The 17,590-nt window shown below is 45.3% G+C and overlaps 1 protein-coding gene across 1 annotated transcript in view; it reads right to left on the bottom strand.

Moving 5' to 3' along the window:
- Positions 1-17,590, bottom strand: part of TMEM241 (transmembrane protein 241) — a gene marked incomplete at both ends in the record, with an annotated part of 136,169 nt that overhangs the window by 76,477 nt on the left and 42,102 nt on the right. The window contains 5 exons of the mRNA XM_080714795.1: positions 5,302-5,337; positions 7,145-7,190; positions 8,895-8,943; positions 10,863-10,914; positions 12,780-12,805. Of these exons, the coding sequence (XP_080570921.1) occupies positions 5,302-5,337; positions 7,145-7,190; positions 8,895-8,943; positions 10,863-10,914; positions 12,780-12,805 (209 nt within the window). The remainder of the gene's footprint in view (positions 1-5,301; positions 5,338-7,144; positions 7,191-8,894; positions 8,944-10,862; positions 10,915-12,779; positions 12,806-17,590) is intronic.

Below are 17,590 nucleotides of genomic sequence, written 5' to 3'. Positions count from 1 at the left end.
GCTGAGACAGGAGGATCGCGCAGGTTCGAAGCCAGCCTCAGCTGTCTTAAAAGACCCTGTTTCCAAATAAAATATAAAATAGGTCTGGGAGTGTAGCCCAGAGGTAGAAGGCCCCTGGGTTCCATCCCCAGTACCGCAAAAAAAAAAAAGAGATATACCCCTAGTCCTGTGTGTGTGTGTGTGTGTGTGTGTGCGCACACACACACACAGCTCTGAACACTGAACCCAGGAGCATTCTACCTCTGAGCTACACCCCCAGCCCTATTTTTTAATTTTTAAAATTTTTTTAATTTTTTTTATTTTTTTTTTTGCAGGTCTGAGGATGGAACCCAGGGGCATTCGACCTCGAGCTACACCCCCTGCTTTATTTTTTATTCTTTATTTTGAAACAGGATCTCACTAAGTTGTGGATGGCCTCACTAAGTAGCTGAGGCTGTCCACAAAACAAGATCCTCTGGTCCCAGCCTCCTAAATGCTGGGATTACAAGCGTGCCCACCATGCCTAGTTTCTCCTTCTTCTTCTTTTTATTTTTATTTTTATTTTATTTTATTTTATTTTTATTTTTATTTTATTTTATTTTTGCGGACTGTGGATGGAACCCAGGGGGCATTCTACCTCCAAGCAACACCCCAGCCCTATTTTTTTATTCTTTGTTTTGAAACAGGGTCTCACCGAATTGCAAAGGGCCTCACTAAAGTAGCTGAGGCTGGCCATACACCTGCGATCCTTCTGTCTTGGCCTCTGAAGTACTGGGATTACAGGTATGTATGCCACCACTCCTGGCCTTATTCTTTATTTTGAAACAGAGTCTAAGTTGCAGAGGACTTCATAAGTTGCTGAGGCTGGCTACAACCCTAAGCAAGTTTTATTCCTAACTTCTAAGTAGATCAGCTGCCAGGCATGATAGCGCACGCTTATAATCCCAGTACTTGCTGAGACAGAGGGTCGCAGGTTTGCGGCCAGCCTCAGCTACTTAGGCCCCCTCCAAGTTAGTGAGACCCTATTTCAAAATAAAGAATAAAAAATTGGGCCGGGCATGGTGGCGCACGCTTGTAATCCCCGCGCTTGGGAGGCGGTGACAGGAGGATCGTGCAGGTTCGAAGCCAGCTGCGCTGGCTTACGAAACCCTGTTTCAAAATATTAAAAAAAAATAGGTCTGGGAGTGTAGCCCGGAGGTAGATGGGCTTCCAGGAACCCTAGTACCACCAAAAAAAAAAAAAAAAAAAATTGGGCTGGGGTGTAGCTTGGAGGTAGAATGTCAGGTTCAATCCCCAGTACCCCCGCCCCCCGCAAAAAACTTGTTACCTAAGTAAGGGAGAGTTTAAACATGAAAAAACAAAGTTAAGTTTGGGACAGCCTGCTCTGGTTCTAAACCCAGGCTGCACTTCAGAATAGTCCAGCGTCGTGGCCTCCAGCCGAGAGCAGTCTGGGCATTCTGGGTGGCATCCATCTCTGTTATGGCGGCAGGAACTCTAAAGCCCCCAAGACTGAGAATCACATCAGTGAACCTCTGGGGGGCGGTGACACTGCAGGTGGTGTGGAGAAGAGGCTGTTAGCCCGCCAGCCCTGTCCTGCCCCTGGCTCTCCCCCCACCATTTCCGGTTTTCCCTCCTGTGTCCTCTAGAGCAGCAAGTGTCCCACAAGGGCAGGAGGAGCGGACCCGGAGAAGGCAGTGAAGGGCAGCGCGGGGCATCGCGCCCGAGCCACAGGTTTATGAGACCGGTTGATCTGTAGTTGTGAACAGTACACACGCTACAGGGACCAGAGCCTGCAACCATTAGTGCTTCCCACGAGCTCCCCAAGTCTTTGCTGGACATCTTGTCATTCTTTGGAAAACATTTCATCTGGACACCCTCCATATTTTAACTCCCTGGACGCCCTTTTGGTTATAACTTCAGAAGCAGAAGTTACTGCTCCTATGGAAGGATACAAAGGGCCTCTTTCCATCCCAAAAAGTCCCCTAGGGCCTGCCACGGTACCCCCAGCCTCCTCAACAGATCACTCCTAAGAGTGGCCCGAGAATAAAAAGTTAGGGGGTGAAAATAGGAAGAAAAAATAAAGAATCGATTCTCTAACCTGTACTTGGAAGCGTGCAAATACAGTGTTAACTCATTCCTAATTCCCACACCGTACCTTGGAGGCAGACCGGTATTTTATTCATCTCCAGATCCCAGCTGCCTAACAAATCACAGCAAAGTCTCCAGTCTCAGGTGGTATATTTTTTCACAGTTACACATAAACTCCATTTTACAAACCTACAACTTCTGTGTGAACCCACATGGGCTAACAGTATATCATGCCAAACGGCAGATCTTTTTAAATTCATTCGTTCAATAAATATTTATTGAATGTCTAATATATATCAAGTTCTCTTCTAATATCTGATAAGATAGCAATGAATCAAAAACATCACTATTGGAGCCCGGCGTGGTGGTGCACGCTTGTAATCCCAGCACTTGGGAGGCTGAGACAGGAGGATCGCACAGGTTCGAAGCCAGCCTCTGCTACTTAGTGAGGCTCTCAGCAACTTAGTGAGACCCTGTTTACAAATAAAATATAAAAATAGGTCTGGGAGTATAGCTCAGAGGTAGAAAAGCCCCTAGGTTGCACCTCCAGTACCACACACACACACACACACACACACACACACACACACAAAATCATCACTGCTTACAGGAAATAAAATGAGGGAATATGAGGAAACTATAATCTCTATATGCCAAAATCCAACATTTTTCCTAGGCAACACCCCAGATAGAATGCCTATTTCCCTTTCACATGTATGCATAAAAATCTCATCTGCAAAATAAGTAGGTGGGTAATGAGTGGGCAGTAACATGTTAATTTCCTGTTTAATGATCCGGGAGAGACCAGAGTAGTCTGCCTTGTATTAAGAAGAATTGGTCATGGGGAATGAAATTGACCAAATTATGTTATGTGTATGTATAAATTGTAACAATGAATCTCACTGTTACGTATAATTATAATGCACCAATTTAAAATCTTAAAAAATAAAAAAAATTGGTGCTACGAGGGCATCCTGTAATATTCATTCTTTAAGTTTTACATACATTTCCCCAAAATGCAGATCAAAGCCATGCCTACTTTACTTATTTTCAGCCCCATTTACAACCTTCCCCTTTCTTCTTTCCTTCATCCTTTCCCCTTAACATTGGACCTTATTCATCTCTCTCTATTAGAAACACCAAAAAGTCAGGGTCAGGGAGCAAAAACATCCTGGATAAAGCAGGAGTCCTACCAGAAACAGAGAACCAACCATTTGCCTCTCAAAAAATATTGAGAGTTCATTCTGGACGTGGTGGAGCATGCTGAAAACCCAGCACTTGGGAGACTGAGACAGGAGGATCGTGGTTCGAAGACAGCCTCAGCTACTTACGCCCTTTGCAACTCAGTGAGACCCTGTTTCAAAATAAAGAATAAGAAAATAAGACTGGGGGTGTAGCTTGAAGGTAGAATGTGTTCTATCTCTAGTGCCAAAAAAAAAAAAAAAAATTTGAAAGCTCAAACCAATTTTATTTCCTGGCATGCAATGCTCCGGGCTGGCCCCGCCAAGGCATCAATGCGAACAGATAGCACATTTCTGGACACTGATTCCCTCAGCACACATGCCAGAGGGAGATTCAATAGTGGTCTTCCTTCTGATTCAGTTATCTTCACCACTGCTGAAAAAGAAACTTGGAAACAGAGTCCTGGCTTTAACAGGGTGTGCTCAGCACCAGGCAGAAAGCCGACTCACAGGCAATAAACCTCGCGCCAGGTGGGAAGTGGGGAAGAAAGGGCCGAGGTCGGAGACAGCCTGCTCCTGCTGCACGATGTGACTTCACCTTTGGTACAGAACTGCCGAACGTCGCCCAGTTTCATGGAAACTTTTTTTTCAGTGCTGGGGATTGAACCCAGGGCCACGGGCACACCAGACAGTGCTCCATCATTAAGCTACCTCCAAATACCAAGAGACTTCTGCGCTTTCAGAAAAGTCTCTTGAAAGACAACCAGAAATTCTGGGCGGGGTGAAACTAGGAATTGTTTTCTGCTGAGAACAAAGGTGGCCCACAGCCATGCCTGGGGTACATCTTGCATTTGCAAAGGCATTTTAATAAATACTAAGATATTTATGAGCGTTCTCTGCAAATGGAGTATGCAGCTCATGTTGAACATTTTGAGTCAAGTAAATCAGAAATCAGCACGACCAAACGCTGGGGCACATCTCCAACCTCGGTCCTCTTTCCTGAAAGTCACTGCACTAAGCAATCCTGGGCCCGGCAACAAATCTCACTTTCTCCATCAGGTCCCTGCAGTGCACAGTCTGAGGCCACTGAGAGCCAGGAACAATCCCAGCTCTTCTGTCTAGCAGGCCACCCATCCTCTGCTTGGCCAGGGCAAGGGTACAAACGAAGTCCATATACCATCCTGCACAGGTATAAATCATGCCTCAAACTAGATCTTACCTTCACAAATATATCTTGTGTGTGTGTGTGTGTGTGTGTGTGTGTGTGTGTGTGTGTGTGTGGTACTGGGGTTCCTGGAAGCCCTTCTACCTCCGGGCTATACTCCCAGACCTATTTTATATTTTTGAAACAGGGTCTCTTAAGCCAGCAGGGCTGGCTTCGAACCAGCGCGATCATCCTGTCTCAGCCTCCCAAGCACGGGGATCACAAGCGTGTGCCACCACGCCCAACCACAAATATATCTTGAAAAGAACCTAAAGTCCAGATTAAAATTTAGCATTCCAAGAGTGCTTGGGGCTTAGCGTCAGAAGTTGACAGCACAGGAGCTGGGCCTCTGTCTCTGGCCTCCCCGTGTGGCCTCTTCCCTTCCCAGCACAGGCTCCATCCTGCACCCCCGAGGGCTTCACACACCTGTGTGCACACCCAGGCCTGCAGGCTCACCCTCCGTCCCCGTCTGTATCCATAACCATCTCTCTTTGGACACTCTCTGGGCCCAGGAATGATTGGAAGACAGACCCAGGGAAGCCCTGGGACCGAGGTCAGCACCACTTGGGTGGGGACAGTAGAGCACAGTCTGGAAGCCGGGTGGCTCTGGATGGAATGTCCCTTGTCCTCCAGGGGGAGTGTGCGGCTCTCTGAGGTTCAGGGCTGGGCTCTAAGGAAGGACTACTATTTGTTTTCTTCCATTTCTGGCCATCTCACAAATTATTTATCTTGCTTTCCTGGCAGGCCCATTTGCTCAGAACTCTAATCAAAATACTATATTGGAAAATAAAAACTCTTTAGCTCTAGAAGGATAGGCATTGTCGTTTAAAAATGTAAATTATATTTTACCTGAATATATAGTTTAAGTACTGCTGGTCAATGTCACTAAGGAATAAGAGAGAAAAATATAAGACATGTAAAATTAGAGAAGTAGTTTTTAAGTACATAAAACATCCATTTATCCTCTATGAACAAATCTTGTCTCTCTAGATAGGCGACTATCTTGTAAATTAGCAATAAATAAGAAGAGTACTTTATATTCAAAACTAGTTTCTGGTTTTTTATTAACCTAATATTTAAAAATTTTTATTATTAAATTAAAAATTTTTAATTTGCACATAATTTTACTCTGCTTCATTTCTTATTCTCTTTCTTTCTTTTTTTTTTTTTTTTTTTTTTTGGTACTGGATACAGGATCATTGTACCTCTGAACTACACCCCCAGCCTTTTATATTTTTTGTTTTGAAACAGGGTCTCCCTGAGTTGCAGAGGGCCTCACTAAATTGCTGAGGCTGGTCTCAAACCTGCAATCCTCTGTCTCAGCCTTCCAACTACTTGGGATTATAAGCATGAGCTACCACATCTGGCTTAACCTAGATCATCTTTAGAAAACAGTTCCTAGTGTATTATAATTACACACATTTTCACCTGTGACCAATTGTGTCCCATGTTTACACTGTCCACTTTAAAGAATGACAACTGAACTAGCTTCTAGGGCTACCATATTTAAAAATAAAAATACATGGGCCGGGCGTGGTGGCGGACGCTTGTAATCCCCTCGCTTGAGAGGCGGAGACAGGAGGATTGCACTGGTTCAAAGCCAGCCGCGCTGGCTTAAGAGATCCTGCTTCCAAATATATATATATTTGTGTATATATGTATATGTATATGCATATGTATATGTATATGTATGTATGTATGTATGTGTATATATATATGTATGTATATATATACACATATATATACACATATACACACACACACACACACACACACACACATATATATATATATATATATATATATATATATATATATATATAGTCTGGGAGTGTAGCCCGGAGGTAGAAGGGTTTCCAGGAACCCCAGTACCACCAAAAAATAAAAAAGTAAAAATAAAATAAATAAAAATACAGGGCCCTCAAAAAAATTGAAATTTGAATAAAGAGTAATGTTTTGTTTATGTAGCAAATATCACATGGGGCACATTTAAAAGAATTATTTGTTGCCTATCTGAAATTCAAATTTAACTGGGCATCCTATCTTTTAAGACAACTCTACTGACTTCTTGCTGCAAAAACGTTTCCTTCAAAGAATCAAAGGTGTTTAAGGGGTGAAGGGCAGAGATTCTCAGAGTGCAAGACTTTCCACCTGGTGCACTCCCTTCGGGGGGCCTTTCCTTTGGGGATTTCAGGCAGCTGGAGGCCAGAGGTTCTGGCCAGTCTCAGGCACCAACCTGCAGCCACAATTCCTGTCTTTTGTCATTTACATTCGCCAAGGCTATTCACTGACTGCCTGCAACAAATGCCTCATTTTGCCCAAGAACAGAGAAGGTAAGTGGGGAGGCTTCCCAGTGTAAATTGAGTCAAGTGGGGAGCAGAGAGACAGAGCTCCCTCTAAACTGGGCACAGTCCATGGCCCCTCAGCAGTGGGCCACAGGCATTTCATTAAATTCTCCTCCTATGGCCACCCTGAGGGAAGGGGCCGGAGGCTTCCTTGCCCCTGCACACACAGCTGAGGGCTGAGCCGCCTGGTGGTGCTGGGCCTGGCAGCCAGAGGAGACGTACTTTTCGGGGCTGTGTGATGTCTCCTGCAACCAGACCCACAGAGACTGGCTGTCTGAACGAAGCTCATACACAGGGGATCTTCCCCTTCTCCTCTAACCAAATAACTCACAAACATGGGAGCTTACCTTAATGCACTGGGTTTTTGAGACTTCCGTAGGATTTTATAAGCGCCTGGAAATGAAGCAACATGAGTGACTTGGGCGTGGCATTCTGCTTAACAGTGGCCTGTGCTTGCAAAGAAGCACAGGATGTTGTGGGAGCCGGGCCCAAGGCACAGCGCGGTCCCCTTGTTCTATGAGGGACACATACACCAACAGGAGACCAGCGGCACTGGGGTCAGGTGGATGTGAATTCTATAGTCCTCCCTGATAGCGCAGCGCAGGCCTCAAGGGTGGGGCAACGAAGGCATCAAGACGGACAGGTGGATAAACCAATAGAAGGCGTCAGTTCCTTCACAGGATGCAACAGGAAGGAAACAGCTGGACTTCTGAGCATTTTTGAACAGTATGAACAAAGTCAGGGCACTGTGCTTCCTCTGAGACTACAGGTGAGAACACTGAACACATGATCAGAACAGTATCAGATGGTCCTTCTATTTCACTAACTTAACATTTTTATGCTGCTGGAAGTGGTTTTGATATGACCTTCTGGTTTCCTTCCCTCCTGCCATGTTTAGGGAATACCCACCAGCATCCCACGAATGGGCTTGAGCAAGCAAAACCTCAGCCATGGTGAGCAGCTGATAGTTGTTACAAAGAGAAAAACTCGTCGGGCGTGGTGGCGCACACTTGTAATCCCCGTGCTTGGGAGGCAGAAACAGGAGGATCATGCAGGTTCGAATCCAGCCTCTCTGGCTTAAGAGACCCTGTTTCCAAATAAAAATATAAAAATAGGTCTGGGAGTGTAGCCCAGAGGTAGAAGGGTTTCCAGGAACCCCAGTACCACCAAAGAAAAAAAAGAGAGAGAAAGGGAAATGAAAACTCTAAAACATAACTAATCCAAAAAATGTCCATTTAATTTTTACTTTAACACCTTGGATTTAATTTCCTATTTTCTGGGGTCACTGAAAAATGGATATACAGCCAGGTGTAATGGTGCACACCTGTATTCCCAGTACTTGGGAGGCTAAGAGGGAGATGATGGGTTTGAGGCCAACCTCAGCAGTTTGGCAAGGCCCTCAGCAACTTAATGAGATCCTGTTTCAAAGTAAAAAATAAAATAGGGAGCCGGGCATGGTGGCTCACGCTTGTAATCCCAATACTTGGGAGGCTGAGACAGGAGAATCACAGGTTCACAGCCAGACTCAGCAACTTGTGAGGGCCTCTGCAACTTAGTGAGACCATGCTTAAAAATAAAGAATATTAGCCGGGTGTGGTGGCGCACGCTTGTAATATCAGCATTCAGGAGGTTGAGACTGGAGGATCATGGTTCACGGACAGCCTCAGGTACTTAGTGAGGCCCTCTGCAACCTAGTGAGACCCTGTTTCAAAATAAAGAATAAAAAATAGGTCAGGGGGTATAGCTTGGAGATCGAACACCCCTGGGTTCCATACCCAGACCTGAAATAAATAAATAAATAAATAAATAAATAAATAAATAAATAAATAAAGGATCGGGCTGGGGGTGGAGCTTAGAGGTAGAATGTCCCGGGGTTCAATCCCCAGTACCACAAAAAATAAAAAATAAAATAAAATAAATAGGGCTGGGGGTATAGTTGAGAGATAGAATATCCCTGGGTTCATTCCCCAGTCACACACACACTCACACACAAACACACACACACACACACACACACACACAAAACAAAATAGGTATACAATAAGTACTTAAGTCATAAACCTCCATTATTTAAGTAAACATTCATTTAAAACTTACCTACACAGAATATGTGAATTATAGCCCAAAAATATCCATCTCGATCAAACTATAACACAGGATTTAAAAAAGGGAAAAATGTCTGTTAGTATAAACAGGATTCAGTACAGCAATCAGAAACCTGAGTCAACCCACGAGCAGGGATTCCAATCAGAACTCTTGGGGTGTTAGGTCTGTTTTTCCTCATTGATCACCCCGTAGCCTACAACATCTTCCCAACAGGACTAATCCAGTGCCCCTTACCCCACACTGTGACCACACTGTTCAAATCTAAACTTATGACAGCCAAGGACCACTATGACAAGCCGACCCATCCCGTCACATCTGCAGCCAGACATCCCCAAAGAACAAAGACAACTTGCATTTTCCCAAGTACAAATGCGTCCCCCCTACAACTAGCCAAGGAGAACGGCCTCATCCAGGCTCACTCTATCGTCCCTTCGTCCTTGTCTTCATCTCCACCTGCCCACCACAAGCAGGTGCTCAGTAAGTTGAATCCCAGCACACTCATGAGCCCTGCAGACTTTGCCTGTCTGCTCCCTTCTCCTGGCTAATTCTTCCTCAGTTTTTGTTGTTGTTGTTGTTTGTTTGTTTGTTGTACTGGGGATGGAACCCAGGGGCTTTCTACCTCCGGGTACACTCTCAGACCTATTTTCTATTTTATTTGGAAACAGGGTCTCACTAAGTTGCTGGGAGCCTCACTTAAGTAGCTGAGGCTGGCTTCAAACCTGTGAGATCCTCCTGTCTCAACCTCCCAAGCGTGGGGATTACAAGCGTGCGCCACCACGCCCGGCTTCACTCTTTTATATTTAGGGTCAATAAGCAGTATATGGCTGTACATCAGAAAGACCTGTATTATATTCTAAAATCTCTACTTATTCATTAGCTAGTGACCTTTTGGGCCTTATTATTCTTTAGCTATGAAATGAAGATAATAACAGCCCATGCCCTTAAAGAATTGTTATAAGACTTTAAGTAAAATAGGGCACAAAAAGCATTGGTGCAGGGCTCGGCGTGCGGCGGGATCCTGGTGGCTGTTCGTCTTCGGGTCCCTGGACCTTCTTTGCACTTCCTGGCTCAGTGCCTCCCTGGACAGGGCCCTGGACGCCTGTGCTGTGATCATCTGTGGACCTGTTTCCCTCCTCTTTGCTCTGAATAGACCTCCACTTTTGTCAGGACAAAGGCTAATCTCTGTGCCTTGGGACCCTGCCTCAGTGCCTGGCACCTGGTGGGGCTGTAAGAATGCCGGAGGAGAAAGGGAGGGAGGAAAAGAGCGAGCTAGCGATGGGATGGCTCCTGGGTGACAGGGTCCAGGGCGCCTCGTAATGACAACTCACCTTTGGGACAGTAGAGCAAGGTGAAAGTCACCCCCCAGAAGAGGCCCTAAGCATGAGAGGGGGCCGGGCGTGGAGGCGCACGCTTGTCATCCAGCATTTGGGAGGCTGAGACTGGAGGATTGCGGTTCACAGACAGCCTCAGCTACTAAGCGAGGCCCTCTGCAACTGAGCGAGACCTTGTTTCAAAATTAGAAAAAAATATAAAAAAATAGGGCTGGGGGTGTTGCTCGGAGGTAGAATGGCCCTGGGTGCTGTTCCCATTACTGCAAAGATAAGAAAAGAAAAGAAAGAAAAAGAAACGGAATGAGAGAGGAAATCAACATTGCTTCTGTGCCTGAGGCTGGGGCGACATAGGAATGGGGTGCAGGTTCACAGGCACAGACAGGGCAGATGGCAGGCACCTAGGGAAGATGGCAGGCACCTAGGGCCAGAGCTGTAAGCCTGGGGGATGGTGCTGGCTGGGCCGACAGGTACCCAGCCCTGGAGCTTCTTAACGCCTTTGCGCAGGACAGGTTATCCTGATGTTAAAAAAAAAAAAAAAAAAAAAAAAGGACTAGAAAAGTCTGCACAAGCAGGAGGCTTCAGAGAGTAAAAGATCCTTTGAAGGTGCAAGGAGTTCACCTGGACTTACCTGGGAGTCGTTAAAGGGAAGGCACCCCGCGGCGGCCAGGAGGAAGAGGGTGCTGTGGACAGGCAGATAAGAGGCAGGATCACCTTTCAACATCCAGTGCTTCCCAGAAAGCAGGGAGGTTGAAAGCGTCCCCTGGAGTTCAGAGGAGGCAAAGAGGCTGCGAGGCCAACCCGGTCCCTGTTCGCCCCGAGAGCCCACAGCCCACCTGTAATTGCCCAATGACCTGCTCTGTGACAGCCCTTCTCCACGGCTCAGCCAGCAATTCCAGAGCCAGGCATCTGCAGGTCACCCGGAAACCAGAGCTGGCTCTCAGGAAAAACAGTGTGCCTGTTCAGCGTCTGCTAAAAGGGGGTGTTCCAACTATAGGCCCCCCAAAAAACATAGGTGGCAACTGGGCAACCAGATCTCAGTCGTCCCAGTTACAAAAGTGAAAATACCCTGGAAAGCACACTGAAGGCCTCTGTTGTCCACCTGAGCCAAACGTCAAATCCAGCCATCCCCAGTGGCAGGACGGGTCCTCGTCACGTGATGGGCAGGTTTTAAGGTGGGAGAAGAGGGTGCTAACGGGTCTGGTGCCCACCAAAGTGGAAGGCTTTCTGGAACTCAGGATGCTTCCCTCCCCCAGAGGAATGAGCATTCGAGATCCTGAGCAGACGACCCTGGAGGACGCGGGAGATGGGGACCCCCGGGGTGAGAGCAGTACCTAACTACATCAGTGACGGGCTTTGATGTCTCTCTTTAACACCTGTTAACCTCCTTTTAAACAAGTAAGTGGTGAGTCCTGAGACTTTGTTTTATATTTCTCTTTCAAGTTGCAGCCTGTAATAAAGGCAAAAACTTTTTTTTTAATAAAGAGAGTTGGAAGAAAGCCCAGAAATATCTGAAACAAAAATCCTAAATCCATGTATCAAAGCACCTCTGTTGGTTTTCTGTCTATGGCACTGAGCTTCTTAGTTACTACAGAGGAAGCTGGGGACAGAAGAGACCAAAGCACCAGGTTAGAACAAGAATGCAGAGGCAGAAAGACCTGCAGGAGAGTCCAGCCCACGTCAGGATGTACCGAGGAAACGAGGCTCAGAGGACGACGAAACCTGCCCTCTGATCACTCTGTTGTGCAAATTGCAGGACTGTAATTCAGATACTGGGACTCACAGGCTAGTGCTTTTCCCATCAGGGAAATCTCAAAGGCCAAATAAAAAATAAACTTTATTTATTTATTTATTTATTTATTTATTTATTTATGGAACTGGGGATTGAACCCAAGGGCATTCTACTTCTGAGCTACACCCCCAACCACTTTTATTTTTGTTTTCAAATAGGGTCTCACCAGGTTGCGGAGAGTCTCTCTAGGTTGGGGAGGATGGCCTTGAACCTGTAATCATCCTGTCTCAGCCTCCCAAATACCCAGATTATAGGCATATGCCACCGTGCCCGGTTTAAACAATATTTTTTAAATTTTAAGTTGTTCCCATTTCATTTTCCACTGGTATTGCACAATTATAGGCAAAATTTTGAAGTACCAATGGCTGAAATCTAGTCCTCTTTGCTTCCCCCCCCCCCTTTTAGGAATAAAATATTGCAGGAAAAAAAGAGAATGAAATTTAAAATATGACAAACATAGTGGCACACACTTGTAATCCCAGTACATGAGAGGCTATGACAGGAGGATTGCAGGTTCGAGGACAGCCTCAGCAACTAGTGGGACTCTTATCAACCTAGTGAGACCCTGTTTCAAAAATAAAAATAAAATAGTGCTGAAGGTATAGCTCAGAGGTACAATGCCCCTGGGCTCAATCCCCAGTCCCTAAAAATAAAATAAGACACAAAATAGGGTTGTATGACTGTTTATAATAAATTCCTCCCTCAGCTCCCAGAGCAGGAATATTTTATATAGGGTTGTTCTGCTTTTTAACTTACCTACAGATCTTTACAGGAGATGTTTTCTGTATGAAAGTAAACAGACAAAATTAGTCTCTAAAGAAATTTTCTCCTTAAAAGAAAACATGTAGCCGGGCGTGGTGGCGCACGCGTGTAATCCCCGCGCTTGGGAGGCTGAGACAGGAGGATCACGCAGGTTCAAAGCCAGCCTCAGCTACTTAGTGAGGCTCTCAGCAACTTAACAAGACCCTGTTTCCAAATAAAATATGAAGAAGGTCTGGGAGTATAGCCTGGAGGTAGAAAGCCTCTGGGTTCTACCCCCAGTACCACAAAAAAAAAAAAAAGAAAGAAAGAAAGAAAGAAAGAAAGAAAGAAAGAAAGAAAGAAAGAAAGAAAGAAAGAAAGAAAACATGTAGATTAGGAGGCAAATAAATTAGGAGTAAATGTGTTAGGGGCTGGAAGAGCTTGCTGCACTTTCGTATAAGTAAACACTTTACTGAATATCTCTCTGCTTGGACCAAACGAAGGATGGGATGACTCGGGTCCAGACTTGAGTCACCCCGGCAGGGCACTTTCAACCATTAGACTCGGGTCCAGAGGAGTCACCCGGCAGGGCACTTTCAACCATTAGAACTATGTTTATCTGCTAAAAGCAGAGTGATGTCAAGGCCAACTTTCACAACGCGTACACACCATGCCAGGGAGAGAAAGAGAAATCGATGTAAGCCCCATGTAGGAAAAGAGATTACTCTAGTTCAACTGCTGTTCTAGGCGTCTCATTCATCCATTCCCCTATTTATTTGTTGTGAACTAGGGACTGAATTCAGGGCCCCAGGCTTGCTAGGCAAGTATTTACCACTGATCTACATCCCCAGCCTTTTTTTTTTTTATTTTGAGAGAGGGTCTCACTAAGTTACCCAGGCTGCCATCAAATTTGTGACCCTCCTGACTCAGCCTCCCAAATAGCTAGGATTGCTGTCATGTACCACCATGTTCTTATTTACTGTGTGTGTGTGTGCGTGTGCGTGTGTGTGTGTGTGTGTGTGTGTGTGTGTTATTGGGGATTGAACTCAGGGGCATTCTGCCTCTGATCTATACCCTCAGTTCTATTTTATTTTTTATTGTGAAACAGGTTCTCACTAAATTGCAGAGGGCAGACCTTGCTAAGTTGCTGAGGCTGGCCACAGAACTGCAATATTCCTGTCTCAACCTCCCAAGTACTAGAATTACAGCCAGGCACCACCCCACCCAGCTTAGTTACTTATTTTTGAAACAAGATCTCACCCTCGCCCCTGTCGTTCAGTCAGTCTGCCCTTGAACGCTTAAGTTCAAGCCGTCTTGGGCCTCAGCATCTTCTTTGGGTGCTTGCAGGTGTGAGCAACCATGCTGGGCCTCAGATCTGTCTTTTTAAATATTCCTTTCAAAGCCGGGCGTGGTGGCGCACGCTTGTAATTCCTGCACTTGGGAGGCAGAGACAGGAGGATCGAGCAGGTTCGAAGCCAGCCTCCCTGGCTTAAAGAGACCCTGTTTCCAAATAAAAAATATAAAAATAGGTCTGGGAGTTGTAGCCCAGAGGAAGGGTTTCCAGAAACCCCAATACTACCAAATATATATTCCTTTTTTTGTGTGTGTGTGTTACTGGGGAGTGGAACCCAGGGGTCTTTCTACCTACGGGTTACAATCCAGCCCTATTTTATAATTTATTTGGAAACAGGGTCTCACTACGTTGCTGAGAGCCTAAGTAGCGGAGGCTGGCTTCAAAACTGTGCAATCCTCCTGTCTCAGCCTCCCTAGCGCGGGGATAACAAGCCTGTGCCACCACACTCGGCTCTAAATATTCCTTTCATTTATGCAGCTCTGACTGCAAGCAGTCCTATAAATGAGCTGATGTGGTGTGAAAATTAAGAAGCAAAAAAAGGAAAAGGGACATTTCACTAGATCTGTAGAAAGAAGAAACAAGCCGCGAACTGGGAGAATATAAACTTGACATTTAAAACTTCCTGCAATAGCCGGGCGTGGTGGCGCACGCTTCTAATCCCAGCATTCGGGAGGCTGAGACAGGAGGATCGCGATTCAGACAGCCTCAGCTACTTAGTGAGGCCCTCTGCAACTCAGTGAGACCCTGTTTCCAAATAAAGAATAAAAAACAGGGCAGGGGGTATAGCTCGGAGGTCAAATGCCCCCTGGGTTCCATCCCCAGACCTGCAAAAAATAAAAAAAATAAAAACTTCCTGCAATGAAGAAATTCTATTTTGGATTGTACATATATAAATTCCTGCTAATTCATCAATTTAATGAAATTAATATTTTGAATTCAGGAAGTAAGATTTAGCAGGAAGTAGCATAGAGTTTTCTATGTTTCACAGAAGAAAAATGTAGGAGAATAGATTCATTCTGGAGATCTCAGAAAAATTCTTTTTCTAGTTGGGACAAACTACTAATTTTTTATACAGTTCACATGAAGTGTAAAGTATAAACATACTGTTTTTTAAGAGTTGACAAGAAAACATATGTGGTTTGCTTTCTTAAGTTTGAGCGTGTTCCTAAATACTCATGCTTCTGTTATATCTTATAGTTAATAATAGAACTTTTAGTATTTCAAAATTGCTAAAAAATACATTTCAAGTGTTCTTAACCATAAAATATTAAATAATGAAGGGATATGTTAACTATCTTGATTTAATTACACTGTATTCAAGGTACAACCCTAGCTTTGTACCTTACAAATTATTCCATTATAATTTTGTTTGTAGTAAAAATATAAGCTTCCAGAGTAATAAAACAAAAACATATCATAGAAGCTGGGCATAGTGACGTACACTTGTAATCCCAGCATTTGGGAGGCTGAGACAGGAGGAGCGAGGTTCGAGGACAGCCTCCGCTACTACTTTGTTAGGCCCTATGCAACTCAGCGAGACCTTGTTTCAAAATAAAGAATAAAAAATAGGGCTGGGGGGTGTAGCTCGGAAATAGAATGTACTACAAAAAAAACCATATAATAGAGAAAATACACAATGCCATAATTTGATCATTTGAACAGGTGAATGCTTTTACTAGGCAGATTCTATTTGTGTGCAAAGCTATGGCTTGCATCTTTAGGATCTTTAATCTCTGGTTTTTATCCATCCCCATGTCTGCCAGGGATTTCAAGCAAAGCCACCATGGCTGTACTGCCCCCTGGTGGGCACAGTCAGTCCCTAAATGCAGAGAAGATACCCAACCATGGAAAAGGGGCTTGGGCTCACAATACCAGCAAAACTGTCTTCATTGTGGTAACATGTTGCTAAAAGATGCTGAGCCAAATAAAATTAAAATCTCCCCGCGCTTGGGAGGCGGAGACAGGAGGATCGCGCAGGTTCGAAGCCAGCCGGGCTGGCTTAAGAGACCCTGTTTCCAAAAATAAAAAATAGGTCTGGGAGTGTAGCCCAGAGGTAGAAGGGCTTCCAGGAACCCCAGTACCACAAAAAAAAAAAAAAAAAAAAAACCTCAGTAGTCTGGTGGGAGAGCAGAAATACAGAGGACAGAGACTGAAGGGATGTCCCAGCTTCTCCGTGACCCAGGACCTGCTCCAGGTTCTACATCACAAGATGACAACTCTAGCGGTGCCTGAGAGACCTCACCCAACCGCGGAGTACAAATTCTTTTTTAAATTTAAACTTTGGACTAAAAGAGCCTAGAACACGAGACAGAGAGTGAAGACGAGTCACTGCTCTAAAAACAACTGAGGCCTGAGCTGGAGCACTCACCTTTGCAGGCCCCTCGGTCTAGAAACAACCTAGTAATGAGTCCCCAAAATACCTCCGGCTCCAGATGTGTCAGCGCAACTCAAAAGTCACATTACCCAAATGAACAACAAGGGTCAGCGTTACCCTTGCCAGTGTGCGCTGTGAAGGCTGCTTACTCTGTGCCCGCTGCTATTCTAAGGGCTCTGCCTGTACCGATTCATTTAATTATGGGGTAATGAACAGTCACGGGCGATCTGTTAGAACCCAGGGCACTCAACACACTCAGGAATTAGTGAAGTCATGCGAGGTCATGGGGTTTGGACCCAGGCGTTCTGGTTTCAGATCTGACCCCTCCCCACCCTAGCAGGCTTGTCATTTCTGCAGCAACATCCCTGCTCTTCCCCTTAAGCCACCAACCTTCGTTTGCTCCCCCCCCCCCACTTACCCAGAGCCCTTTTTGCTTGTGCAACTGGAAAATTCCGACGTGTCTTGCGTGTCTTGGCTAAGATCCAGCCCCTGGGGAAGCTGCCCTGCTCCTTCTGGGCTGACTTCCTGGCGGTCCCCCCCAAGTCCACCTGTTCTAGCCTGTGCCATCGTATGGGCATCACAACCCACATCTGTACGTTGGCTCCTCCACTCAACCCTGCGCTATTCTGAAAGGTAATAAACATACTCTATATCTCTGCACATTTATGTCTAGCAAAAATATCTGCCTAATGAATGCTGAACAAATAGCTATATTCTAATATATCTGCAAAGTAGAAAAAGTAATTGCACAAGCCACACATCGCTTGTCATACTATATGCGTGCACCTGTGCGCGTGAGCACACACAGAGAACCAGCTGTGGATGGTGAAAATTAACTACAGGTTCCGGGTTGAGTCTGTTTTCATAATCTGGGGACGAGGTCATGAGAGGTCAACTTTACTCTCCAAAACTGATTCTAGTAAAATCCCTAAAGAGTCTCGTTGTAACATTTGACAGTCTGTGAAGTGGGGAGCAACCGTGTTCCTCATGAAATGGGACCACAGCACCAAGGCTCCCACCGTTGGTTTGGGAATATAAGTCACATCAAGGGAACACGTAGCAGTCTTCATCACAGAGCAGACCGTAATGCTAAACTGC

This window comes from Muscardinus avellanarius, assembly GCF_963383645.1.
Source record: "Muscardinus avellanarius genome assembly, chromosome: 17".
NCBI classification, from domain to species: domain Eukaryota; kingdom Metazoa; phylum Chordata; class Mammalia; order Rodentia; family Gliridae; genus Muscardinus; species Muscardinus avellanarius.
Note: the sequence above shows the minus strand (reverse complement) of the source record. Positions and strands in the feature narration are given on the sequence as shown.